This window comes from Eucalyptus grandis, chromosome 1, assembly GCF_016545825.1.
Source record: "Eucalyptus grandis isolate ANBG69807.140 chromosome 1, ASM1654582v1, whole genome shotgun sequence".
NCBI classification, from domain to species: Eukaryota; Viridiplantae; Streptophyta; class Magnoliopsida; order Myrtales; family Myrtaceae; genus Eucalyptus; species Eucalyptus grandis.
This window is the reverse complement of record NC_052612.1, coordinates 30,282,873-30,309,898: the sequence shown is the minus strand read 5'-3', so window position 1 is coordinate 30,309,898 and position 27,026 is coordinate 30,282,873. Positions and strand designations below refer to the sequence as shown.

At 39.1% G+C, this 27,026-nt stretch overlaps 3 protein-coding genes across 4 annotated transcripts; 1 reads left to right on the top strand and 2 right to left on the bottom strand.

Moving 5' to 3' along the window:
• Nucleotides 1-1,130: 1,130 nt before the first annotated feature.
• Nucleotides 1,131-4,806, top strand: LOC104438657 (SRSF protein kinase 2). 2 transcript variants are annotated; one of them, XM_039312175.1, is made up of 5 exons: nucleotides 1,131-1,692; nucleotides 2,120-3,085; nucleotides 3,824-3,871; nucleotides 3,956-4,355; nucleotides 4,543-4,806. In XM_039312175.1, exons 1-5 carry the CDS (start codon nucleotides 1,429-1,431, stop codon nucleotides 4,560-4,562), a joined length of 1,698 nt encoding a protein of 565 aa, XP_039168109.1. In that variant the 5' UTR covers nucleotides 1,131-1,428; the 3' UTR covers nucleotides 4,563-4,806. The 2 variants fall into 2 exon arrangements, with proteins under 2 accessions (XP_039168109.1, XP_010050149.1); XM_010051847.3 differs by having other exon boundaries at nucleotides 3,956-4,392.
• A 4,246-nt stretch (nucleotides 4,807-9,052) lies between these two features.
• On the bottom strand, nucleotides 9,053-10,108 carry LOC104438667 (germin-like protein subfamily 1 member 13). Its single transcript, XM_010051855.3, has 2 exons — nucleotides 9,933-10,108; nucleotides 9,053-9,845 (listed from the first exon to the last, which is right to left on the bottom strand). Exons 1-2 carry the CDS (start codon nucleotides 10,048-10,050, stop codon nucleotides 9,292-9,294), a joined length of 672 nt encoding a protein of 223 aa, XP_010050157.2. The 5' UTR covers nucleotides 10,051-10,108; the 3' UTR covers nucleotides 9,053-9,291.
• A 15,138-nt stretch (nucleotides 10,109-25,246) lies between these two features.
• LOC104438677 (germin-like protein subfamily 1 member 7) lies at nucleotides 25,247-26,106 on the bottom strand. The gene is made up of 2 exons (XM_010051864.3): nucleotides 25,941-26,106; nucleotides 25,247-25,853 (listed from the first exon to the last, which is right to left on the bottom strand). The coding sequence occupies exons 1-2, from the start codon at nucleotides 26,056-26,058 to the stop codon at nucleotides 25,300-25,302; spliced, it is 672 nt and encodes a 223-aa protein (XP_010050166.2). The 5' UTR covers nucleotides 26,059-26,106; the 3' UTR covers nucleotides 25,247-25,299.
• Between the last annotated feature and the right edge of the window lie 920 nt (nucleotides 26,107-27,026).

Below are 27,026 nucleotides of genomic sequence, written 5' to 3'. Positions count from 1 at the left end.
CGACGTTTAGAAAGCCAATGGTGGTGGGGTTCTTGAGCTTTCCACCGAAATCCCGTTTCTTTAAATTTAAAAAAGCGGGGAAACTCCACTCCGTTTCCCAACGCTGCCATTTACCGGAGTCTTGGAGTTCTGTCAACGAAGATTGACGAAGATCTGATCATGGTTTTTACGGCCCTCGAGCTGGCTCAGCCTCGACCTAAGTCATAAGGGTCGAAAGACCTTTTTGACGTGTTTGGACGGGGGGGCACATGGTTAGAAAGGCTGGCACAAGTTTTTATGTAAAAATTTTGTGGGGGGACGGGCTTGGACAAACATTGTGGCTTGTCAGCAAGGCCTACTGGACTGCCCAGTGGTCACCTTTATGCTGTATTAAAAAAAAATCAATTACACACTTGTGCCGATAAAGAAAATGATCTCTAATATAAATTTAGACATTTGAAAAATTGAAAGAATACGATAAATAAGGAACACTCCATACTCTAAAATAAAACAAAATAAAACATTCGAAGATGTAACCTTTCAAAACTCTTATTTTCTAATTTTTTGACGGTTCATCTATTTAGCAAAACTTTAAGTTGAAACTTTCAAGCAACATTGGCTATGTCTGATTTATAATTTTTTTTTAATTCAGTATTTTCTACACTTGATGGGTTACAGCTTCAAATGATATATACGCAAAAGTACCTGCGAATGCACATACATTAACATATGCGGGCGCGCTAGACTAGTTTTTTTTGAAACAACTAGTTTTTTTCGAAACAACGATTGATTCAAATTATATTTGATTGAGCTCATATTTTTCGAAAAAAATAAAATATAGAATACGAAAACACGAATTGTCAACCTTATCTCTAAGCCAAGACTTAACCTTTCATTTATTTTACATTATTTTCTTGCGTATTTTGCTGAAACACGCGCAGCACGATCTAGCGGAGCCGGGCCCAAGCCCAACACTGGCCCTTTATAGATCAGACGGTGGGGAAGGAAAGGACTACCGCCCCATGATTGATAGCGACGCCACCTCAACCCCGCGGTGGGGCCCAAAGAGAACAACCCGACCCGACCCGACACGACAAGACACGCGGGCCGACCCGATTACTTGTCCAATCTCAAGAAGGCACGAACGGCAATCGCAGAGGGATAGAGATGACTTGACCTAAACTCTCCGATAACTTCACTCCGAGACAAAAACGCCTGCAACAAACCCGCCCGGAAAATCTCCTCCATCGCCTCCGCCGCCGCCGCCGGAGCCGCCGCCGCCACCGTCGCCGTCGCCGAATCGGGGGCTCCGTTTGAGCTGTCGGGGGCCCTAGGGGACCTCGTCGAGGACCGGAATCGCCGAGGGAAGGAGGGAGTGGGGGGTTTTCTCGATTGGGAAGTGGTGATTTTTCTTCTGTTTTGGTTTTTGTGTGGAGGGAGGAGGGGGGAATGGCGGAGAAGCAGGAGAGGCAGCGGCGGCGGCCGGAGGAGGAGGAGGAGGAGGAGGCAGAGGCGGAGGCGGAGGACCGGAGCTGCGAGAGCAGCGATGACTGCTACACCTCGGAGGACGAAGGGACGGAGGACTACAGGCGCGGCGGCTACCACGCCGTCCGGATCGGGGACGCCTTCAAGGGCGGACGGTACGTCGTCCAGAGCAAGCTCGGCTGGGGCCATTTCTCCACCGTCTGGCTCGCTTGGGACACGCAGAGTTCCGTACGTCTCTCTCTCTCTCTCTCTGTTTTGTGTGATTTATTGCGTTTCCGAGGGAGTTGGGGAATGACACGGACTGAAGTAAAGTTAGATGCTTGATAGTAAAACGGAGTGGTTTTGTGCGCGTGGGCGTGTTTGGTTTATGTCTGATAGTGAAGATTGCGATAGATTAGCGGGAGGAAACTAGACTAGAGACTGAAGAAATTATTGTAGTTGGAGATCATTGGTTAAAGAATGAGTTCCTCTGTGTGCTCTGTTGAAGCTCGAGTTTTCCCTAATAATTTCCGAGCAAGTACGCCTGTGGCACCGCTATTGTTCATAATTTCTTGTCCCTGCTCCTTTAGGTTCTCTTTAGCCAACAGATTTGAATTTTCTAATGAATGGTTCTTATCTTTCTGCTTTTTCTTCCCCATATTGTTGGAAATGCCAGCGGTATGTCGCTCTGAAAGTGCAAAAGAGCGCTCAACACTACACTGAGGCCGCCATGGATGAGATAACCATCTTGCAACAGATCGCGGAAGGAGACCCGGAAGATAAAAAGTGCGTGGTGAAACTGTTGGACCACTTTAAGCATTCAGGTCCAAATGGACAGCATGTCTGCATGGTTTTTGAGTACTTGGGGGACAATCTTTTGACTCTCATTAAGTACACTGATTACCGTGGACTTCCTCTTCATATGGTAAAGGAAATTTGTTTTCATGTCTTGGTGGGTTTGGATTACTTGCATAGGCAGCTATCCATCATACACACTGATCTGAAGCCGGAGAACATTTTGTTGCTGACGATGATTGACCCTTTGAAGGACCCTGGAAAGTCGGGTGTTCCTCTCATCCTTCCTAACAGTAAGGAAAATAATGTTTCCATTGCTGGGGTTGGTAAAGATGTTAGAGCTTTGAATGGGAGTCTGACTAAAAATCAGAAGAAAAAGATCAGACAAAAGGCAAAGAGAGCTGCTCAGGTCTGTATGGAGAAAAAAGTTTCTGTGGAAGCTGAGTCTGCTGAAACGTCGGCTGCAAGTGATACTTGTCAGAGCACCAAATCTGACTTGGGGCCCAATGAAGATCAGTCCACTATTCCTTCTAAATTGACAGAGGCTGGTGGAATAAAGGATTCTGGCATGAGAGGTAATAAGAGGGGTAGTCGCTCTGTGAGGCAGAAGCTGCTTGCATCTTTAGACCTGAAATGCAAGTTGGTCGACTTTGGCAATGCATGTTGGACTTACAAACAGTTTACAAATGACATCCAAACAAGACAGTACAGGTGTCCGGAGGTCATACTTGGGTCTAAGTATTCTACTTCAGCTGATCTTTGGTCTTTTGCTTGTATCTGCTTTGAGCTTGCCACTGGTGATGTACTATTTGATCCTCACAGTGGTGACAACTTCGACAGGGATGAGGTATGGCATCCTCTGGGATTATTTACATTTATTTGCAGATCTTCTGTTCATCAGAGACGTTGACGTACTTTCTTTCCATTTGCATGCTGCAAATAATCATCCTTTGTTCTGAAGGTTTAGAAAATTATTGGATGACATTGGTTTTGTTGATTTAGCATGTTGTTGGTTAAGTGCTTTAAAAAAAATGTCATACACACAAAACTTTAATTTTCCCATGAAGCAGGGACCATTTTCACCAACTGTTAGAATTACATATGCAGCGTTTCTTGAAGAAGAAAAGCTGTTCTAGATGCTTTTGGGTTGCTTAACAACCTAAATTTTTCAATAAGGAGGGAACTTGAGTAAAGATGCTTATCATTTTTTCATAATAAATGAGTTGGACTTATCATGTATGTTTTTCATTGAAATATATATGGCCATATGTGTGCTTTATAAAAGGAATAAAGTGAATTATTTGAGGGGCATGCATTTTTCTGATAATGAGATTGCTTTCCTTCTTATGAAAAATGTGTTCATTTCAGGAATGTTCTCCTTGAGATTTGTTGATAATGATTCTATAGCTTCTCTGGGCTGTTTTTTCAATCCTTATCTGATGTATTTTTATCTTAAAAAGATGAACAAGAATGTGGAGTATCGTAGCTATAGAATTTTGACCATCCTAGTTTGTTTTCAGCTAAGCTTAACTTTTAAATTTAGAATATAAGTTCACTCCAGTTGATGCTAAATAATCTGTTTTAGGACCACTTGGCATTGATGATGGAGCTCCTAGGAATGATGCCTCGCAAGGTGAGAATGTCGCTCTCCGAATATTTTGCGTCCTATGTTCACGGACACATTGTATCTAATACTTCACATTATGTTGAATATTAGATTGCTCTTGGTGGTCGGTACTCTAGAGACTTCTTTAATAGATATGGTGACTTAAGACATATACGGAGGTTGCGGTTCTGGCCATTGAACAAGGTTCTTCTTGAGAAATATGAATTTAGTCAGCAAGATGCTGATGAACTGACTGACTTCCTAGTTCCCATCCTGGACTTTGTTCCTGAGAGTCGACCAACTGCTGCGCAATGCCTTCTACATCCATGGATCAATGCAGGCCCTCGTTTGCTGGAGCCTTCTGTTCCTCCTAATCAAAATCAGGTGACTGAAGTTGCCAATTCAGATAAATTTACCAAGGAAAAGGATGATAGGGAGGCGGTGGAGGTTGGTGTAGGAAATATAGCCATCAATTCTGATTCTCAATCCACCAAAGATTCCCCATCTGGAGGTAAAGCCTCAAAGGCAGCCACGATTAGTTCGTCTAGGTAGGATGTTTGTTTTTGTATTATTCATTTTTAGGAGCTTTTCCTCATACAGCGTTCTGCATTACTGCGATCTTCTTGTAGAAGTCCTCAAAATTTTTGGCTTTGATATCCATCTGTCCTGCGGATAGATAAGATCAAGTCCTAATGCAGGTGAAATTCAAGCTTATTGATTGCAAAAGATGAGACTTGGAAGCTTGTTGACTGCAAAAGATGAGACTCGAATTTTACGAGCATCACTTTCTCAGGCAAAATTATGTGGCATCATGTACCATTCTTTCATGTGTAAAAGGTCAGTCTAGCCTTTGCTATCCACTGACTTGCCCGATGTAATGAAAAGTTAATGCAATTTTTGTACCTCACACCGTTGTTGAAATTGGACTGATTGGTAATTTAAAAGATTTTGAGTTCTAGAAATGGCAATTTTTTCCCTTTAACTAGTGTACTTGATATACCAACTTTTGTGTTACTCTTGAAGCAGATAAGGGCCTAAAACATCACAAACTATTCCGAAGTGCTAGCAGATTAGAATATAAATGTCGAATACTAGAAATATGAAGTGATCTCGTATCATTTGCCACCTCTATCTTTGTGATTGGTCTGTGCCTTCATGGACTGGGAACATCGTATCTGCTTGAACATATTTTCTTCAATTAATCCATCTGGCTGGCTTAATTGTAATTTGAAAGTGAGAAAGTTTGAAAAATGAAGTAGGAAGATGAAAATGTGGGAGGGATAGAATTATCCCATGGTACATTCCTTTTCTTCCATCGCCTTCTTTTAGAATGGAATGCGCCATTTGTAGCTTTATGGTAGTAATAAAGACAAACTCTGGAACGAATAGTGGACTTGTCAGAACAGAACTATGTGTCATTTTTACACCACCTTCTTCGAGATAATTGAACAGGAATTACCATTAGACTCTTTGTTTGCTGACCAAGAAGACACTCATTTTTGCACGGTTCCACTGGCTGATGAAATTTTGCAAAGCTTTCAAGTTTCCTTATTATCATGCGATAGGTATGATCATTAGAGGAGATGTGAGGCGTTGGACCCTGCAACTTTTAGTTGTGAGGTTCAGCACCTGAGCACTTGTTCATATTGTGCCGAGTGAACCAAGAGTTAATGTGATAAGACCTATTTTGTCAGTACTTCTGCATAGACTATTAAGAGATAAGTCTAATGATTTCTTAATGCGGGACGCTGAGTCCCAAAGTGGTAGGCTAACGTGATAACTTGAAGATAAATCACAATGAATCATACGTCAAAACCAGTAAGTTACTTTAGGTATCACTAAAAGCTCCATACACATCACATCCGGGGATTAAATAAGCATCATACTAAGCGGAGAATTGCATTACACAATTCAAAGTAAGCAATTGCTAAATAATAGCCTTCACTCACTATTGACTCTGAAGAATTAAAAACACATATACAGACTCTTCTAAAATTTGGCTCCAACTTGGAACATGAAACCTTAAGAAGCATAAATCCTACTTCAAATGGAATTAAGGGACATAACTCTCTAGAGATGCTACTTAGTCAACTAGGAGAAGTTCCACCGGAAAAACTAGGAGAAGACTTCTTAGCCAGAAAAAATGACTTCTAATCCAACTAGAAATTCTTTTTGGGTTGTCAAAGAACGCAACAGTCTAATTTCACTACATTACCAAAAAGAAAAAAAAGAGAGTCTAATTTCACTCAAGCTTGGTGAAAACATCCATGTTTGATCATTAACTCATTTGATTGCATGAGACCTACTTACAGAAGCCAAACATATGTATGATTGAAGTCTAAGAACTTATTAACCATTTTCTTTGCTAAAAAGCGTGTGACTGCGAGATGACCTTGATATAAGCGTATCGGTTGTGCTGTCTACGCACAATGAATTTTGATCATATTAGAAGGGGCTTTAGCAAGGTGTCCTCTGGCATGATATATGCCTCGGTTGTCTTCCTCTCCAGCGCCGTTGGATATGTAGCACTCTCAATAGTCATTGCAAATCAGAGTTCTATCTGTTTCATGATTCGATGATATCTGAAAATAAACGGTCCTCTGTTCTTTGGTGTCCATGGTAGCTGTTTAATCACATGAGGGTTGTCAAAGTAGATCTAGAAGAAAGATCGGGGGCTTCTGCCAAGGCCCTTTTTCTGATGCTTGAAGCTTGGATTGAGCCAATCTCCATTCTTGAACCTTCCTAGTTAGACTGTTCCTTGTTCTTGGTCTGCTCTACTTGGTTTTGCTTTCATAGGCTTCTTGCACGGTAAAAAGAGATCGTTACCCGAGGAGTTGGGTCACGCCCTTTTAAGTTCCAATCTCGATGCCTTGTTTATTTATATTTGTTTGACTTTGTACGATTATGCCATGTGACTGGTAGTGTGAGACGTAAGGCTAGAAAAATCATTCGACTTTTTTATTCCCATGTGAGGCGGGACCTAGAACTGCGTGTATGTTGACTAGTACTACGACGTGTCGAAAGGCACTCTTCACAGATTCCACCGCAATGGTTTTCAATGGCTACTGCAAAAGCTCAAAAATCTCATGAACGCATGATTGTCAATCATCACAATGCTCTTCCCAATGCCTATTACCCCTGCAAAGCAATAAAAAGAAACAAAACCACTCCATGAATGAGGGAAAGATAACAGATTATATCCGCAAAGGAGGTGGTGAAAATTATTGAGAAGTTTCAATTCTAAGAATGGAGAAGGGCAGGATGGAGTGGGATTACCCACGGTGAGAGCACTAGCAAAGTCGACACCAGACGGGATGAATACAATGAGGGGAGCTCATCCCAAGAACGTTGTCAGTATCCTTACAATATTGAAACTGTCATGACATAGACCGCTGCAAAAGGGCAAAAAAGGATGCCCCGAAAAATCATGGATCAAATGGTCGACTCGAGGATTGATTTTTCGTATTGTCGGGAGCTGAACTAGAAACAAAATGAGAGGAGTGCAAAGTTGGAGTCCTACCGTAGGGAATTGGAAATCTCTTAAGCATGTAGAACTCCAGACTAGGGTGATCGAGAACATCATGGCAGACGTTTCCGTCGCACTAGCGACCTGTAAAATGAAAACAAGCTCCAAAGTTAGGTGGGGAAAGAGTAGCACGGAGAGCACACTCCAGGACTTCAAATTCAGGGAATTTACTATAGTCTTCCCTTTGATCAAGGCGAAACTGCAGTATTCTATGAGCAAATTCAAATTACTCTATCTTCTAGAATGCGGGCCTGACGAACGCATGAATGTCTAGTTTACCATCGGGTGATGCTTGCAGTTTACCGACTTTTCAAAGATGAAGCGTTTCAATAGAACCTTTTTTCTGAACAACAAAAGTAAAAGCTCCTGCTGCATAAATTAAAGAGCCAATTGTTTGCAGTTTGCACGCTCACGGATGGTTGCCGTTCCCAGCATTTGACCGATGGTTAAGGCAACAACAATATCTAATTGAACAACAATATATACTTGAGGAATAACTCCAATCTCAAGGAGAAGCAACCCCGGAATGACCCAGCCTCTTAAGATGCCGCATATCGCGCAGAATGCAATGTGCAGTGCGGTCCACTGGATTGTGGCCTCGCATATGGCTTCGGTGTTACCGGTCCATTGGACAGTTAACGACATATATACTTTTGTTCTCTGTACAATTTCACTGCTTCATATCCAAATGCAGCTATTGCGATTGGGAACTGTTGAAAAAAACAAAAGATTTGAGACATGGCAAGGTTTATTCAGGAAAATGATAGCGATGAAAATTGTTAGGGAACGAGGGGTGTGTGTGTGTGTGTGTTTTTTTCTAATAATTTTTTAAAATTTTTAAAATTTTTAAAATTTTTAAAATTTTTAAAATTTTATTTTTGATGTACCCACAAGCAGAAAAGCAACCAGCACCATGCACTACAAATGACGAGAGCATATAATAATCAGAAAATGCTCAAAGTCAGCATATAGTATTTGCTGCAGTAATAGAATTGTCTTACTGACTAAATTATCTTAAGCGAAGCCTGGTAGAATTCAAGAACACCAGACGTGGTCCAAATTACCAATTCCAGTTTCTCTTCTTTCGGAATGAGCATATCATACCGTGTATGACGAGAATTGCTTAAAACCGAAACAGTCTCATAAACATCTTTGAAAATTGACTGAGGAAATGGACATTTCGGGAAGAGGTAGTGCGCATATTCTAATTTCACGAGTCAAATGGCTTAGGTTCGCCACGAGAGTTCACGAAAGTCTCCTACTACGGGGCCAATTCTTTCTGCAATCCCTAGTCGAATTTTGACACCAGAATTATTCAAGTGCATTAGATAACCTCAATTTCTCGTGCCAAATCTCACACGTTGGTGAGCTCGTGCATCTTAAGATGCATGAAAGAAGCACATGAGACGCACGTGAAATACACAAATTCGCCGGTCAAATAAGATTCGGCCAGCCGGGAACTTAGTATCTTACTTGAGACTAGGTTGGCCACTTTAAACCTAATTTACTATAAAAATAACTTATGGCCCTCTTTTGTGAAAACGATCCTACTTTAAGCGATCGTTAATGTTTACTTCAAACACTTTCTTGACACAATTTGAAGACAATTGAAAATTGGAATTTGTTTGGGTAGCAAATTCTTTTTTTTGCGATATAGTTACGAGGGCATTGGAACTTAAATCTGGCAATCACATAACTTTAGATGATAACTTTCCAATTTCTACATAATTTAGATGTTAGCACACACTTCAGGCAAGGTGCGCATGAGAGAGATGATTAAAGAATCATCTTTTATTACAAATAGGTCATACATGACATACATAAGTATGCCTTGATATACTGTGTGCTCAAGTAATTATTGTTCCAAGGCAGCCTTTTATTCGGTTCAACCTTTCTTTTTATTTTCGGCCATCCATTCCTTTTAGTTGTTGTCGTACCAAAACTGTGCTTCGAGGTAGTCAACCACCTTCTTGTCGACTTGAAAGGCCTTGGTGAGAACATCGGCAGAAATGGGTGACTTCGCTCCAAAGACAGCATTAGCAATGGTGATGACTCCTGGATTCTGACTGCTAAGACCAGCAAAGGCTAGTGCATAGGTGTTTCCACAATTCAACTGGAAGTGAATGAGACCAATTGGGAACACAAATACGTCCCCCTTGTACAAGACTTTGGTGAAGAGAGTGTTGTTTAATTGGTTGGAAGTGACGAAGCCAACAAGTAGCGTACCCTCCACCACGACCAAAACCTCAGTGCCACGTGGGTGAGTGTGGGGAGGATTTAGGCCACCGGGAGCGAAGTCAAGGCGAGCCATGGATATTCCAAGAGTGTTGAGTCCCGGAAATTGGTCGACAAAAGCCGGTGTGACCTTTGATCCAAGTGGATTCGTCGTGTTTCCAGGATTTCTAAACCCCATAAAGAGGAAATCATCAGCTGTGGCCTGTTTCGGGTCCTTGCAAAACTTTCCATTCACAAACACTGCATAAGAAACAGAATTCCTGTTATTGCTCCAGCATCATAAGCCAGAATTGAAAGTCATGAATAGCGCAAGAATTGAGGACCAACCTCCAGAGTTCAGGTCATTGGTGGCGACGCATATGTCCTGAAGAGGACTGGGGTCATAAGCAAAAGCAGTAACAGTTGCCAAAGCCAAGATGAGAAAGCTAATCGGAAGACACTTCATCGTTGGACAGGAAATTGGGCTCTCTGATCTCGAGTTCAGAAGAATGATTGCTCGAGGAAGGAGTGAGGTCTATTGCATGGTAACACTATCTATTTATAGATGATAGTGCTTGACTCAGTATTATTCAACAAATTGTTCTACAGCTTACCAAGTCTTTAAAGGTTACATCCTTTTCTTCTCCTTCTTAAATCCAAGAACAACATTCCCCGACATCTGCGCTGACATGGCAGCCGGTCTGAATTCCTCTTCTCCAGCATAAAGAATTCATATTCATCTGATATGGAAGTGGTAAACTCAAATTATTGCAAACATTTGACTATTTCTTCTTCACCATTTGAACTCTTCAGCATCAACTCAGCGGAGCGTCATCAATGATGAACCATTTCTTTTTAACACTTTCCTATTTGAAGAAAGATTGAATTGACAGGCTGTCTTTTCCCATCTATGTTCACCAGGAAAAATTTCAGGTTGATAATTTACCCTGTTAATTTATAATTGGGAGACTTCATTTGATTTAACATGCCAGGCCAAGTTCACAACCATATACTAGGTAGCTGTGCACTCTCTTGTTGGACAAACCTTAATAAATGAACATCCTTTAGAGGCCCTACTTGTCAAATGATGCCGTGTCTGACTGTTCTTCTTTCCAAGAAAGGTTCATGAGGAGGCTGGAAATAAGACATTGCCGTCGCAAGCTGCCACTGCTTCGCAACCTGATGTAGAGAAGATTTTACTTTCGTGCACAGAAACTTAATGATCTAGAACTTACAAGACACATTACTTGAGGATGGACAGTATAATTTCTTTACTTTCTTACACAGGTGAATCTTGCAAATTGCTGATTTCTCCTGGAAACTTTCGCTTGAGGACCATGAGTTTTCTATTAAGAAATAATAAAGAATTAAGTTAACCCACCCCGGATCACCAAATTTAATTTTACTGTTTCTAACTTTAAAGTTCTTGTAAAGTATAGATCAGGACTCGAGCGGATGAACAACGAAAGCTTTGAGGCAGATCAGGATGATTCAGCTGAACAAATAGCAAATAAACAGAAACCGATACTGCGGTCAGCTCTGCTATGGCCTTGCGCCAGCAATACTTCTTAATATAAAATGGAGAAATGGGGGAGTTGTTGAAGATGTCTGTCTAGATGTTGGCGACTTTTTAACTAGTACTTCCACTGTGACTTTCACATCCGAACCGTTGTCGATACTGGAATCTCATGAGATAATTGTCCTGCTTTGCTTATGAAGTATGGAAAGTTCTATGGCTTGGGCGCTTTCTAGTCTCCACTGAACACCTGCTCCCTATAAAATATGGGAGGGGACTCCAATTTGGTTATAGCGAGTCTCTCTCTCTCCCATCCATTTAATGTAGTCTCAACGACCATTGAGATGAATTATTGTTTTATTCTTGGCAATCTCTCATGGAAACTACGAATATTCTCATGGTGCAATTACTCTTATAATCTTTTCTCTGATCATGTAAAACCAATTAGATGATAAAATAGGAGAACTTTGTTTAAATTTTTTTGAAAGTGTTTCTATTTAAGCTCTCTCTATCTAACCTACTCGACAAGGCATGGCAACAGGTGCTCTATTCATGGATGAAGATCGGTTGACCCAGTGCCCTCTACGCGATGGGCAACATTAAATCGGCAAATCTTCAAACATTATGCATTTATAGTTTTAAACACAATGGACTCGTCATTCCTCAACAACTACAAGCATGTTTCCATTTCTTTAATTTCCTGTTCTCCATTACTTTAATTTACCGTTAATCATATAAAGAAATGAACACCATCCTTCATGAAGTGGTGCAACGACCCAGGACTAGATCCATGTAGGCCAGTAGAGAAGGAATATGCAAGCATTGGTTTATCACGACCATTAATATGCTATCGAGGATGATTTGACGTGATCTAGGCGCCTAAACCGAGCTAAGTGATCGATAGGATCCTAACCATCTTTGTTTTATGGAATTGCTATCTGATACCTTTTTAAGCCCAATTTGTTCGAGTAAGGACGGACGCAATAGCATCCGCAAATGTTGTTGAAATGGTCAATCTCCGTCTTTTATAAACTTTTCCTTTTACATTCATGAAGGAAATAGTCGGTGGTTGCTGATGTTGTTCTTTGTTAAATTAGAAAATTTGTCTGACTTTGTTATTTGGAGGAAAATACAAACGAACATTCAGAGCATATGCTTGCTTGTTGCTTGCAATGCACTTTCATATGGCCGGCTAAAACATATCTTATCCAGGACTAAAGCATTTCTTAAGGTTGTTTCACACAGCTAGGGCTTGTCAAGAAGGTTATCTCATATTCTGTCGGACGAGCTTGCTTGTGGATTAACGCGACCTTCATTTTGTTTTTTTTAATAAATTAATTTTTAATTTTTAATTTACTATTTTTATTATTATATGTTGTTGTTGAATTTTGAAAAGTTTTTTGAGCAAGGACTACCCTAGCAAGCATGTATTAACTAATGTACTAGAGAGAGAACTATGCAGGGAACATATCAAGAACTTAGGCAGAACACTTGGGACATGATGGTACATTCATGGGTTTAAATCCAAGTCAAATAGAATAGAGACACAACTCGATATCCATTTGATCCTGTTCAACACCGTTATGCTTTGCCATAATCAATCAATTCGCTTTCTAGTTTTCACTGGAGGAAGCTTCAACTATGCCTGGTCCTGTGGCGTTTGGCTCTTAGAGATAAGTACTTTGAAAATAATTAGTTTCAATTATTAGATTCCACTTCACCTAACTCCATATAATGTAAGTTACAACAGCTAGACCTTGGGAGTTCACGATTTTTTTAAATATTTCCTCCCTACAAACCTCAGGGAGTCCTTTTGATGAAGTAAACTGGACACCTTGAAGCTTTTCGAAAGGGAAATATGCAAGAACTTCATCGCTTTGCCTGGTGTATATATTACATTTCTGATGCAATCATTTACTTGCGTTTTTGAACTTTCTTTTATGCATTGCATGGATATAAAAGCAGCACCAATAAAGTTTTAAGGTAGAAGCCATCAATTTGGATTGTTCTTGTTGTGATCACCGGGCTTCTAATTTGCACATGTCATTGTTTTTCCTTTTTATGTGAGCAATCACCTAAAGTAAGGTTCTTGAGATGTAATATGATGTAATTCGTAATTTTCCCTCCTCTAAGCTTCAATGCAACCGGAGCGAGGAGAAATAACACCAATGGAGGGAAAAGCTGAGACTTATGACACCGAGTTATCATGAGAACCAAACCCAAGTCCTTGCACCAAACGCAAATAATAAAATCACTATAAGGAGACGTTCATCCTCACTCTGACAATTCTTGAGTACTCCTTTGGGGTCTAGTACTGGGTCATCAGGATTTTCCTGTTGAATTCACATAAGCTGATTGGAGGCCTATGTTCTGTTTTAGCTGCTGGCTCTTCTTGGTATGCCATCTACAAATTTTCCTCAGAACCATGATATGTCTAAATTTGTTCGGTACAATAGCCATAAAGTCTTAGATTATTCCAAGCTAATGTTGAGACGCAACTTAGTTTTTTTTTGTTCTTTTAGGAACTGTCAGAAAAAGAGCATAGCAAGAACCGCATTCGTGTCTCTACATTTACCCTCTATATCCTTTCGTGATTTATTTGAGATTATAATATTGATTGCTTCTAGAAATAGATCTATGCTATACATATTTTATTTGAGGTTTTCACTTTGTCCTAAAAGCATGTATACACACTTATATATTTATCCAATATTTCATGGGCGGTGCTATTTCCACCCCCATTTGTGCTAAAACACTCTTCTTTTTTCTTTTTTCCGATGAACTTACCAAAATACCCTCCCCAAAAAAAATTATTGTTTCGTTTTTATTATATTAACCCGCAAAACTGCCTTTATTTTTATCATCTATCTAATCTTATTAGTTTCACAATATAAATATCAATTACAAGCAAAAAAGAAATATTATCTTACCATTTATCATATTATCATTTTGCCTACAATATTAATTTATGATCTCATATTTTAATCACAGAAGTTACATAAAAGATTAGAAATTTCTAATTATAACGGCTTATGAATAAACAATCATTCACTTAGTTTTTATCAAATAGTTTGAGTGAAACTTCAGTTCTAGTGAAAATTAAAATTTAATCTAATTATCTAGCCAATTTTGACTTTGTGAATGTTTTTCTGGAATATGTTGTAGGTTTTTAAAGTTAGACATTGTCAATTTGTGCTTTCTTTTGAGCTTTTTACATTTTAATATGAATTGTAAGATGGGGTCGAAAATTTATGTACCCTTTATTCACTTTCAAATTCACATCAGATTTTTTTCATGGGAACATTTTAAGCATATTTTAAAGTTTTTATACACTTAGTGCGAGAATGGATGTACAATTGATAGTAGTAACTTTCTTCATAATTAGAGTAGAACAACAAGAAGATTCTTCTCACCCCCCACCCTTATGTGCTTTTCTTTTGTTAATATTTAGATATGATCTAAATATAAATATGTTTGACATTTGATCATGCATCTAACAATTTAATCTTTTTCATATTTTGATTGAATTTTCTTTTCCATTTTTTATTATCAAGATTGGTTTTGATAATTAAATTGAATTTTAATTTTCGATTTTGAAATATAGTTTTGCTTTTATTGTCGAATACAAAGAGGGGATTAAATGAGTTTTCATAAGTCGTCATAAATAGAAAATGGAAAATATAATTTCACAAATTAAAATTGACCATATTTTCTAGGCAAAGTTACAATAACATGCATGACAAGATGATATTTTGTTAGGTGTAATGGAGCATTTATATTGTGAAATTGATGAGAGGAATGATCAAAATAAATTTAATTTCTTGGGTTAGCTAGATAAAAAAAGAAACAATAATTTGAAGAGAAGGGGGAGGGGGAGGAGGGTATTTGAGTAAGTTAAGTGGAAAAAATGAGTGTTTTAACCAAAATGGGGGTGAAAATAGCGCTGTCTTATTTCATAATATAAAAGTGATTTTTCTTAACCTTTTTACTTTCTATTTCTAGTACCCACATAACAAGTGAGCATATTTGTTAGCTTTATTTAAATTTTCATAAGTAACAACCATTAAAATGTTTTACAACATTATATCAATCACACATTTTCTTTCCTCAACAACAATTTTCCGTTCTTTTGCACACACAAGTCTGGGCATCCTTTTTTGCTATCTATTCTTTATTATAGGCAAAACTGGTGGGCAGAGGTGAAAACAATTGCCCCTCTAAGCATCAAAATTAGAATCTCATACTTATTATGGAAAATTCTAGTTAGATAAGGTAACATATGTTCAATGCACAAATTGGTTAGAGATTTGCTTATGACATTACTTAAACTTATGCTCATGAAAGACACTTTGTCATGCCCTGAATTCTGGGCACGCGCACATCCCTCAGCAGTTGATTAAAAATTTGCGATGTTCCCAGGACGTGTCACTAACCCTTTTGTTTTAAGCACATGTGGAAGTGAATTAAACAAATACTCCGACAACTAACAAACACTGGGATAGTAAAAACATATGCTAACGCTCTTTTATGAAACTCACTTTATAAACATATCAGGTTAACCTACAGGTCTATACACACCAGTTTGTCTTTACTAAGCCACCTACACTTCGGACCCTTTAACCTTGGGCTCCGGGTTCTCCACACTAAGGACTTGAAAATATTTAACCACGACGGGGTGAGATAAAATCTCAGCGAGTTAACACCCTAAACCCCAACTAAGACGAGAATTCACCTAGAGGCAGCCTAAACATGCTCCACATAGGACTTACCTCGCCTCAACAGCTCCCTGCACATTAGTACATCACATATATCATATATATACAGTAATTGCATTCAATAACTAGAACACCTCATATCACTCATCAAATAATTATAGGGGTCCCGATTATAAGGCCAAATCGTTATGACACGTTCCATTTTGTGCAACACAATTTCGTCCCATAATTAGGTGCGGCTATCTCAATCACCTCAAGCGTATTCCAATTATTTACGGTCCATCAATCACAGCACTCCATTGAGGAGCTTTGTTTCGAAATTTATTCGTGAACGACATCGTCTAGTATCCTCCACCTAGATGACACCCCACATAGGAGCTTCGTTTCGAAACCCTTTCGCGAATGGCATCGTCTAGCATCTTCTGCCTAGATGGCACCCCACATAGGAGCTTCGTTCCGAAACCCCTTAGCGAACGGTATCGTTTAGCATCTTCCACCTAGACAGCACCCCACACAGGAGCTTCATTCTGAAATCCCTTCGCGAACGGCAACATCTAGCATCCTTCGCCTAGATGGCACCCCACACAGGAGCTTCGTCCCGCGTAAACGCTTCAGGACAGTTTCCACTTAGTGACCATACGCACATCCAAACTTGGCCAAGAACACTGTGCTTTGCACTCAAATCCTCCATTTTCAAATAATGGACTTGGCAAATTTTCTTCGTATTAAAAACCATCCCAGTAAAATAACCGTGCGTGGTCATGCATTTAAATTGAACAAGTAAGCATAGTACCCTATCATTTCAAAATTCCATGATTTCATATACTATATAAACGTTTTTGGCATAAAAAACCAACACCCGGTATTTGTCTATTTAAATACCAAAATCCAACTTTTGCAATAATAGTCCATAACAACAACCAAGCACCAAATTGCATAATTAAGCAATCGATTAAACATATTATCAAACATAAGTTCTAAGTATCCCAAAAGTAAACCACATTACCAAATATACATTGTCCAACAAGCACAATATCAAGAACAATCACAAAACCACTACTAGTCCTAATCGGCAGAAACTGGGCTACTCGCACGTCTCTAAGTTTAATTTCAGAATTATAATCAAATAAGCTCAGAAAATTCTTAAATTTGAATATGTTATAAATGACACATAAACGAACATTTTTTTTTTTTTTTTTTATGAAGACACCTCAGCCCAAATATTTCTAGATTAAGAGCAGTAAATCGCTCAATTCATTCCAAAAACTGTGTCTGTTTCTAGAAATCATGTTTTCCAAAACCAGCTTAGTTCGAGATCCAAAACTTGTCCGCTTGATATAAAATTTGATTATGTTAAACTTCAAGATGTGAAAAAAAACTTTCATGAAGGCACTCTTTTGAAAATCGAACCTTAAGAGTTGATAAAAATTCTTTGAATATAAAAAAAGTCACTGTTTCCAACATAATTCGAGATCCTGTTTTGCAAATGATGAAACTGAAATATCATTATTTTAAATCTATAAAATCTTGAGTAAAATATATGTCATAGTTGAAGATGTCTAGAACATTTCTCGAGAAGGAAGTAACCTCAAAATCGCAGTACATTTTCATTCACAAAAATAGCAAACGACGATGGTCCAGTAACCAAATCTGAGGAAAATCCACTAAATTAGACTAAACCACCCTCATTAGTGCTAATCTAACCAATTACATTAACACTAATCCATATTAAGGCTAATCTAACCAAACTAGATTAATAATAATTCATCTTATGGCTAATCTCACTTAATACTAATTTAACTAAGCTAATTAGCATTAATCTAACACCATAAGCGCAATTAACAATCTAATCAAGGATTATGGAGTTAACTCATTGGATTAGCGGGAAAACAAGTTCACGGCAACGGCGGCGCGACGGTGGTGAGATCCCGTGTCTACGGTGACTCCAACGAAAGCCTGGAAGACGCTGAAAACGGCCCCGTAAGCTCACAGCTTGAGCTGAGAATTGGTTATGCTTCTATGGTTGTTGGTCGGGTGAGCTAGAGGCATGCGGGGCTGGAATAGATGGCTGTTGGTGGTGCTGGATGCGGCTAAGGTGTGAAGGCAACGAGGCGAAACGGTGACTGTTGCTAGTCAGGCGGTGTAGGGCTGCTGTGGAGTCGTTGGTGTGGTGGAGCTGGACATGTGAGGAGGGGGTTGATGCTGGATGGTGAAGGGGGCTGTGTTGTGGGCGAAGATGATGATGAGGAGGTGCTGGACGGCTGGCTGTGTGCCGGTCAGTTTTGTGTTGCAGCAACATAGAGAGGAAATGGAAAAATGAAGGAGATGAAGTGAAGAAGAAGAAGAAGAAGAAGAAGAAGAAGAAGAAGTTGCTGCAGTGGTTTTGCAGAGGGGGTTCATGGAAAAATGGAGAAAGGGAGGAGAGAAGGAAGAGAGAGGGGGATAAGGGGGACAAGAAGTCTTCCATACAGCCAATCCCCTTCTTCTTGAAATATCTAGCACTTAAGTGAGATGACCACAAAGTCTTCTGCTGCCCTCCAAGTCTTGATAGCAACCAATGGGTATTTTTCCCTCCCAAGGCTTCCACACAAGCCAATTTGAAGGCCAAATAAGCCCCTTGCAGCCACTCTATGAATTTCTGTTGATTTTCATTCAACTCCTCACCAAATTAAGTTATTTTGGTAGCCTAAAATCCCACGGCAATAGGCCATACGAATTTCCCTTTCACTCTTCATAAATTGAGCCAATTTGGTGGTAAAAAATTCAATCAAAGGTGCCCCTCTGAATTTTAAAAAATCCAATTTATCCAATTTGATTTTTCCGCCAAAATTTCGGGCTCGACGGAATTTCTTCAAAAGATGAGGCGAGATCCTAAAAATAAGTCATGACACACTCAAACATTCGATTCCCGAAATCGAGTTCAATTTCATGATTAAAATCAATCGGATGCAATTTTAGTACAATCCAACCTATTGGGTAGTTTTTAGGGATTTTATTGCAATTGTATTTTTTAACGACTTCACCCAATTGGTTAGTTAACTCATGAGTGATCAGCTCAGAGAAAAAGGACCATAGGCGCCTTGATGAAAAGCCCATTTCATTTTATCGAGATGGGTCGAAAATTCAGGATGTCACACACTTTGACCCATAAACCATTGTATTATCATGCTTAGTTGTATTTTTTTCCCTTATTTACACTAACAAGGGAACATACTCTCAGGGCACACAATACATTCTTACTTTACTAAGATCATATGATGCAAGATTTTTGACAATCTCTTAGAGTAAATCGAGCATGTTAGTTTGCTCATGTTAGAAAAATAGGTGAAATAAGTAAAGTATCCATCATCCTTATTAGAGGTATAAAATAGTAAAGTGCTCTACATAAAAAGGGTAAAGTGGTCTTTGGGGTTTCAAGACTTATTTTTTTGTGATTACTTAATGTATATATAGACTTTTATTGAATGATACAATACAAATTTTCACTTTACATGGTATTAGAGCTAACAAAAATAAAAATAAAAATCCTAGTTGCCAAAGTAGCCACTCAATGCTGTCGACTAGTTGCTGGAATAGTCACTCCTTACTGTCAAAGTAGATGGATCTCATTGGAGTTGATGCTAAAGAGAGTGTAGAGAAGTAGGAGGTAACACAAGTGAGAACTTAAATGGATAGGTCATTATTCTTAGGAATTTACCTAAGAGATAAGAGCAAAACAAAAAATCGCTCTTGTTCTCAAACTAAAGACTAAATAAGTTAGTCTACCTTCTCATTCATCATAGCATAATTATATAGATGAGCTTGGGATAACCCTCTAGGCATGAGTAATTACCAAGACTTATTGGGAAGATAAAAAGATTCACCGAGAAGATGAAACTAGTTCTACTAGAAAACAAGGACAATTAAGTAAAGACTCTAGAAACTTAATTGGCATTTACTAAACCTTAAAAATATAAAAAATAAATGTTGTCGGTTGCATGTCTCAAAGATTTACTTTTTCCAAAACTATTGATTTAATTGCCTTTAAGGAATGCGAACACTTTCTAAATGCAAAGTGATTGAAGTAGACTTGGAATCGATAATTGCCTTGGAAATTAATGACTAGGTGGTCGATATGTAATAATGTGATTGATGTCTTGCCCACTAAATCGATGACTCTTTTGCAAGATCGACGTCTTTTAGGAATGCTTTGGCATCAAGGATCTCCACATCATACTTGGTTTATCGTTCCGAGTCTAGATCTAATGCTAGTAAGCATAATCTAGCCTAAATTCGGCGTCGTCTAGTGTTGACTAGCCAAAATTTGATGTTGATCAAGCTCTTTGGTCCCCCAGGAAAGCTTTAGGTTAGCTAAGGATGTTGTTCGGCACTTTGTTCATATATTTAGATTGTTGGTTCAATTGGTTGCTAGTATTGTAACAGTCTTGTTAGGCTATTAATATGAAGTTGTTTATCAACATAATATTTTTCAATTTTGTTGGACCTTTGAATTGTTGAGGTTGAGTTGCTTAAGGGAAAATATTGTGGTTGTGGTTCTGTTTGATGAGGAATTTGCTTGGTACAACCAACTTCAAAGTTCAAAGCTTACTTCTTCCACTACTACTCTAGTACAAACAGGAAATGCTACTGCATGCCTTTTAGTTGCTTTGGCCCTTGGATCATTGATTCAGGGGCCTCCGATCACATGTCATGTCTTTCAGTTATACTTTCTCTTTTACTCCATCATCATCTACTTGTTACTCTAGCTAATGATTCATCTACATAGGTTAAGGGTCGGTACAGTTCATCCAATTCCTTCACTGCCATTGACCTATGGAGCAACTTTCGGGGTTTGTTACTTAGGGTGAGTCTAGATGATTGGTTTGTAAGTTAGAAAAGTCTTTGTATGGTTTGAAAGTCTCCACGGGTGTGTTTTGGAAGATTTACTAAGATTGTGCTCTCTCTTGTATTGTATAGATGTAGAACTAATCACTCTTTCTTTTACAAATAGTTAGGGGGAGGCAAATTGTTCTTGATTATGTGTATTCATGATATTACCATCACGAGAGATGATTTGGTTGGTATAGTCGAACTAGATCTCTATCTTTCGTAATACTTTCAAACCAAAGACTTGGGAAAGTTGAAATATTTTCTAGGAATTGAGATGGCACAATCGTAGAAAAGTATTGTTTTGTTACAAAGAAAGTATGTTTTGGATTTGCTCACTGAGATAGGCATGTTTGGATCAAAACCTCTTCATTCACCTATAGAACAATGAGTTAGACCGGTCGCTAAGAGTGGAGAGATTCTTGATAATCCTGAAAGATATAGAAGACTGGTTGGTAAATTGAATTATCTAACAAATACTTGACTAGACATTGCCTTTCCAATTAGTGTGATGAGCCAATTTTTGTCTTTCCATTGTACATCTCATTGGGATGTTGTTATTCGGATTTTGAAGTACTTGAAGAAAGCTCTAGGGAAAAGAATTGTCTATCAAAACCATGGTCATAGTAGAGTTGAAGGATTCTCTGATATTGATTGGGTAGGATTTCTAGATGATAGGAGATCAACCACTGGCTACTCTACCTTGGTTGGAGGAAACCTGGTGTTATGGAAGAGTAAGAAATAGAGTTTGTTGCTCGCTTCAGCGTTGTGTTAGAATATAGGGTCATGGCACGAGTGACATATGACTTAGTGTGGATTCTTCAGCTATTGACTAAGTTAAAATTTAAAGCTTCAATTCCTGTGTCTCTATGGTGTGATAATAAGACGGCATTACACATGGCTTTCAACCTTGTTTCTCGAGAGAGGAAAACACTTTGAAGTTGAACGTCATTTTATTTGAGAGAAGTTATAGAGTAGAGTGATTCTTCCCCATCATTTTAGGAGTAGTGAACAACTTACAGACTATTAAACCTCTAGGTAATGGGAGGATAGAATATATTTGTAACAAGCTGGGCATGATTAGTATCTATGGTTTAGCTTGAGGAAGAGTTTTATAAATATAAACGAATAAAGTGGTTTTTAGGATTTTAGGGCTTATTTTATCGGTGATTACTTAATGTACTTATAGACTTTTATTAAATAATACAACACAATTTTCCATTTACAATCCCTACATTTCTCCGATGGCCTTATGTACTATAATGAATTTGTAATGTTGATATCATCAAGAAAAGGGTGATTACTTAAAACCTCTTGATAAGGCACATTATCCATCCAGTTCGGATATGGCTTCCTATAAATGTTGGGCATATAAATAACATCATTCCCATATCCTCTTAACGCCGTATCGACTATTGGTTGATTTTTAATTGGGACAAAATGAGGGAACCCCGGAACCTGATGTGCTGGGTAATTGGGTTGTGGTAGCATGTTTGGATTGAGGAGCTTGATGATACTACCCATGAGGCGCATAAAGTTTGGGTTGTGGTTGGTTCACAAGCACTGGGTTTATTTGTTGATTAGGGATATTGACTTGAGGAAGAGTGAGAGGCTATTGCAACATCTGAGGCTGAATATTCGGTAGCAATTGTGGTAGAACATTTGGAAGCTGCTACTAAGCATTAGGAGTTCCCACCAAAGGGGCTTGTTGCTGATTATTCTCCTATTTTATTTGTTCTTGCCCCCTGGCTGGGGCCATTACAACTCGTGGGACCTCCATGGTAATTGGGAACACGTTCGTTTGAGGGACTAGAGTTGGATTTGGCTGTTCTATCCTAATGGAGTTCTCAGGTGAAAGATTTTGTTGAGCTAGGGATGGAATTAGTATTGCGGACCTTGATCAGCATTGGTAGGGACGTGTGAATTAATATACCCATCAGCTTGCACAGCCGCAAGAATTTCTCCCCTTTGCAAAATTCTAAGAGGGGGCCATGTTGATGTAAGTTGTCCTGCATTACTCATAGTTACTTGAGAAGTTGATGATACAAGAACAATACCCATTCGAAATAGGGACATGTCTTGATTGAGTTTGAACTAGTTTGGCCGAAATCCCATGTTGTTCTTGAGCACACTTGTGATAAGTATTAATGATCAGAGGCCTAACAATATCAATCATTCGTCTAACCATGTAGTTGGCAAACTCATTCTGAGCTTCTTCAATCATTCACCTTGTAGTAGAGAGCATGATTGGTGTGAGGTCTGCTTGCCTTCTCTCCTCGAGGTGTTGCCTTGATATGTCAGCATCTTCCTCTTGAACTTGATTCACGACTTCATTATGAGGAAGTTGAGTTGATGATGATTTGGCTCGTGTGTTATTCTTAGCCATGAATAATTGTTTGTCAGTGGAGCTATTCAAGTTAATATGACTCTAGGTCTGTGACATAGCACTTTCTCAATCCAACACACTAGTCCCACCGGGCGTGCCAAAAAGATGTTTCACCGATTTTGATTCTCTTGAATAACCTTTCACCAAATGCTGCGTTTTGGTTTTATTATTGGAGACTCAGGTTTTGCCTTGAGCTTAGACAGATAATGTCAAATGCGAAATGGAGTTTTATTGTCAATTGTATGTACCGTCCTAACAACTTATGGCCAAAAGACTCAAAGATGAACAACTTCTGAACACCAATTATGCTGGAATTCAACTAGTGACGTAATCGAACACAAATAGCTAGACAGTCTACTCTCTAAACCCAAACTATGATGGAATTTCATTAACGTCACAGTTTGTTTTTGATGTAAAGCTGGAATTAAATCAACCTCAGTACTTATGGATATAAGCACAATGTGAGAATCTAATCAACGACGTTGAACTTTGTGGAACAACACCAGAATTTAATCAATGATGCTGGACCGAATGAAGATGCACGCCGGAATCTAATCAACGATGGGAATCCTGAAAACTACAACTAAGCTGCAATAAAGTAAAGATAAAATGAAGAAGATTGTTGTGTTTTTTGCATGGGGGGTTCTCAGTGGAGAAACTATGGTATTTATTGGGAGCTGATGTTCTTTAGTTGGTTATTCCTTCTTGGGCACTACTCTTTGCAATCTTCACGTGTTTCTTTTCTCCTGGACGTCCTTATCCTTTAGTAACTGCCCCTTGACCTATCGACGATGCTCATGTAACTTACCCTTCAAGTAAATAAACATTCCCTATTTTTATGTACATTTCTCGCAGCAGTTATTTTCGTTCGAATTCTGGTGCTTATTCTCCTTAATCTTCAGATTCAGTACATCATGCTCATAGCCTGACACGTGGTAATCAACTTCCCGGCCATCGACTTTGAGTTTATTCCGTTGAGGCTTAGCTTAAGTAGCCTTCACGAGAACTGCTTTCCACTGATTTCGCGGATCAAAACGGGGCGTTTCATTTAAAATTCCTCGTGACGAGAACATGCTTTCGGGGTAAACTTGGGAGTCAACAACTACAAATTGCGAGAGCATATAATAATAAGAAAATGCTCAAAGTCAGCATATAGTATTTGCTGCAGTAATAGAATTGTCTTACTGACTAAATTATTTAAAGCGAAGCCTGGTAGAATTCAAGAACACCAGAGGTGGTCCAAATTGGCTATTCCGTTTTCTCTTCTTTCAGAGTGAGCATATCATACTGTGTATGGCGAGTACTGCTTAAAATTGAAACAGGGTCACAGGCATCTTTCAAAATTGACTCAGGAAATGGACATTTCGAGAAGAGGTAGTGCGCATATTCTAATTTCACAAGTCGAATGGCTTAGGGTCGCCATGAGAGTTCGCGAAAGTCTTCTACTGTGGGGCCAATTCTTTATGCAATCCCCAGTCGAATTCTTTTTGCAATCCCCAGTTGAATTTCTCGTGCCAAATCTCACACGTTGGTGAGCTCATGCATCGTAAGATGCACGAAAGAAGCACATGAGATGCACGTAAAATGCATGGATTCGCCCATCAGAGAAGATTTGGCCGGTCGGGAATTTAGGGTCTTACTTGAGACTACATTGGCCACTTCAAACCTAATTTAATATAAGAATCACTTATGGCCCTCTTTTGTGAAAACAATCTTACTTTAAGTGATCGTTAATGTTCTCTTCAAACACTTTCTTGACACAATTCGAATACAATTGGAAATTAGAATTTGTTTGGGTGGCAAATTCTCTTTTGCGATATAGGTACGAGGGCATTGGGACTTCGATCTGGCAATCACATAATTTCATATGATAACATTCCAATTTCTACATAATCTAGATATTTTCACACACTTCCAGGCAAGGTGCGCATTAGAGAGAGAGAGAGAGAGAGAGAGAGAGAGAGAGATGATGTTTACGAACCATCTTTTATTACAAATAGGTCATACATGACGTACATAAGTATGCCTTGATATACAGTGTGCTCAAGCAATTATTGTTCCAAGGTAGCCTTTTATTCTGTTCAATCTTTCTTTTTATTTTCGGCCATGTTTACGAACCATCTTTTATTACAAATTGGTCCATCCATTATGCCTTTATACAGTTGTTTATTGTTCCAAGGTAGCCTTTTATTCTGTTCAATCTTTCTTTTTATTTTCGGCCATACATTCCTTTTAGTTGTTATTGTACCAAAACTGTGCCTGGAGGTAGTCAACCACCTTCTTGTCGACTTGGAAGGCCTTGGTGAGAACATCGGCAGAAATGGGTGGCTTCGCTCCAAAGACAGCATTAGCAATGGTAATGACTCCCGGGCTTTGGCTGCTAAGACCAGCAAAGGCCAGTGCGTAGGTGTTTCCAATATTCAATTGGAAGTGAATGAGACCAATTGGGAACACAAATACGTCCCCTTTGTACAAGACTTTGGTGAAGAGAGTGTTGTTTAATTGGTTGGAAGTGACGAAGCCAACAAGTAGCGTACCCTCCACCACGACCAAAACCTCAGTGCCACGTGGGTGAGTGTGGGGAGGATTTAGGCCACCGGGAGCGAAGTCAAGGCGAGCCATGGATATTCCAAGAGTGTTGAGTCCTGGAAATTGGTCGACGAAAGCCGGTGTGACTTTTGATCCAAGTGGATTTGTCGTGTTTCCAGGATTTCTAAACCCCATAAAGAGGAAATCATCAGCTGTGGCCTGTTTCGGGTCCTTGCAAAACTTTCCATTCACAAACACTGCATAAGAAATAGAATTCCTGTTATTGCTCCAGCATCATAAGCCAGAATTGAAAGACATGAATAGCGCAAGAATTGCGAACCAACCTCCAGAGTTCAGGTCATTGGTGGCGACGCATATGTCCTGAAGAGGACTGGGGTCATAAGCAAAAGCAGTGGCGGTTGCCAAAACCAAGATGAGAAAGCTAATCGGAAGATACTTCATCGTTAGACAGGAAATTGGGCTCTCTGATCTCGAGTTCAGAAGAATGATTGCTCGAGGAAGGAGTGAGGTCTATTGCATGGTAACACTATCTATTTATAGATGATAGTGCTTGACTCAGTAATATTCAACAAACTGCTAAGTGCTCTACAGCTTACCAAGTCTTTAAAGGTTACATCCTTTTCTTCTCCTTCTTAAATCCAAGAACAACATTCCCCAACAACTGCGTTGACATGGCAGCCCGTCTGAATTCCTCTTCTCCAGCATAAATAATTCATATTCATCTGATATGGAAGTGGTAAACTCAAATTATTGCAAACATTTGACTATTTCTTCTTCACCATTTGAACTCTTCAGCATCAACTCAGCGGAGCGCCATCAATCACGAACCATTTCTTTTAACACTTTCCTATTTGAAGAAAGATTGAATTGACAGGCTGTCATTTCCCACCTATGTTCACCAGGAAAAATTTCTGGTTGATAATTTACCCTGTTAATTTATAATTGGGAGACTTCATTTGATTTAACATGCCAGGCCAAGTTCACAACCATATACTAGGTAGCTGTGCACTCTCTTGTTGGACAAACCTTAATAAATAACCATCCTTTAGAGGCCCTACTTGTCAAATGATGCCGTGTATAATTTTTCTTCTTTCCAAAAACGGTTCATGGGGAGGCTCGATATAAGACATTGCCGTCGCAAGCTGCCACTGCTTCGCAACCTGATGTACAGAAGGTTTTAGTTTCGTGCGCAGTAACTTAATGATCTAGAACTTACAAGACACATGAGGATGGACAGTATAATTTCTTTACTTTCTTACACAGGTGAATCTTGCAAATTGCTGATTTCTCCTGGAAACTTACGCGTCAGGACCATGAGTTTTCTATTAAGAAATAATAAAGAATTAAATTAACCCACCCCGGATCACCGAATTTCATGTTACTGTTTCTAACTTTAAAGTTCTTGTAAA

Coding starts and splice junctions, on each gene's coding strand:
- LOC104438657 (XM_010051847.3), top strand. CDS start 1,429: ATGGCGGAGAAGCAGGAGAGGCAGCGGCGGCGGCCGGAGGAGGAGGAG. Junction 1,693..2,119: donor CTTGGGACACGCAGAGTTCC/GTACGTCTCTCT, acceptor TGGAAATGCCAG/CGGTATGTCGCTCTGAAAGT. Junction 3,086..3,823: donor ACAACTTCGACAGGGATGAG/GTATGGCATCCT, acceptor AATCTGTTTTAG/GACCACTTGGCATTGATGAT.
- LOC104438667 (XM_010051855.3), bottom strand. CDS start 10,050: ATGAAGTGTCTTCCGATTAGCTTTCTCATCTTGGCTTTGGCAACTGTT. Junction 9,846..9,932: donor CAATGACCTGAACTCTGGAG/GTTGGTCCTCAA, acceptor TTTCTTATGCAG/TGTTTGTGAATGGAAAGTTT.
- LOC104438677 (XM_010051864.3), bottom strand. CDS start 26,058: ATGAAGTATCTTCCGATTAGCTTTCTCATCTTGGTTTTGGCAACCGCC. Junction 25,854..25,940: donor CAATGACCTGAACTCTGGAG/GTTGGTTCGCAA, acceptor TTTCTTATGCAG/TGTTTGTGAATGGAAAGTTT.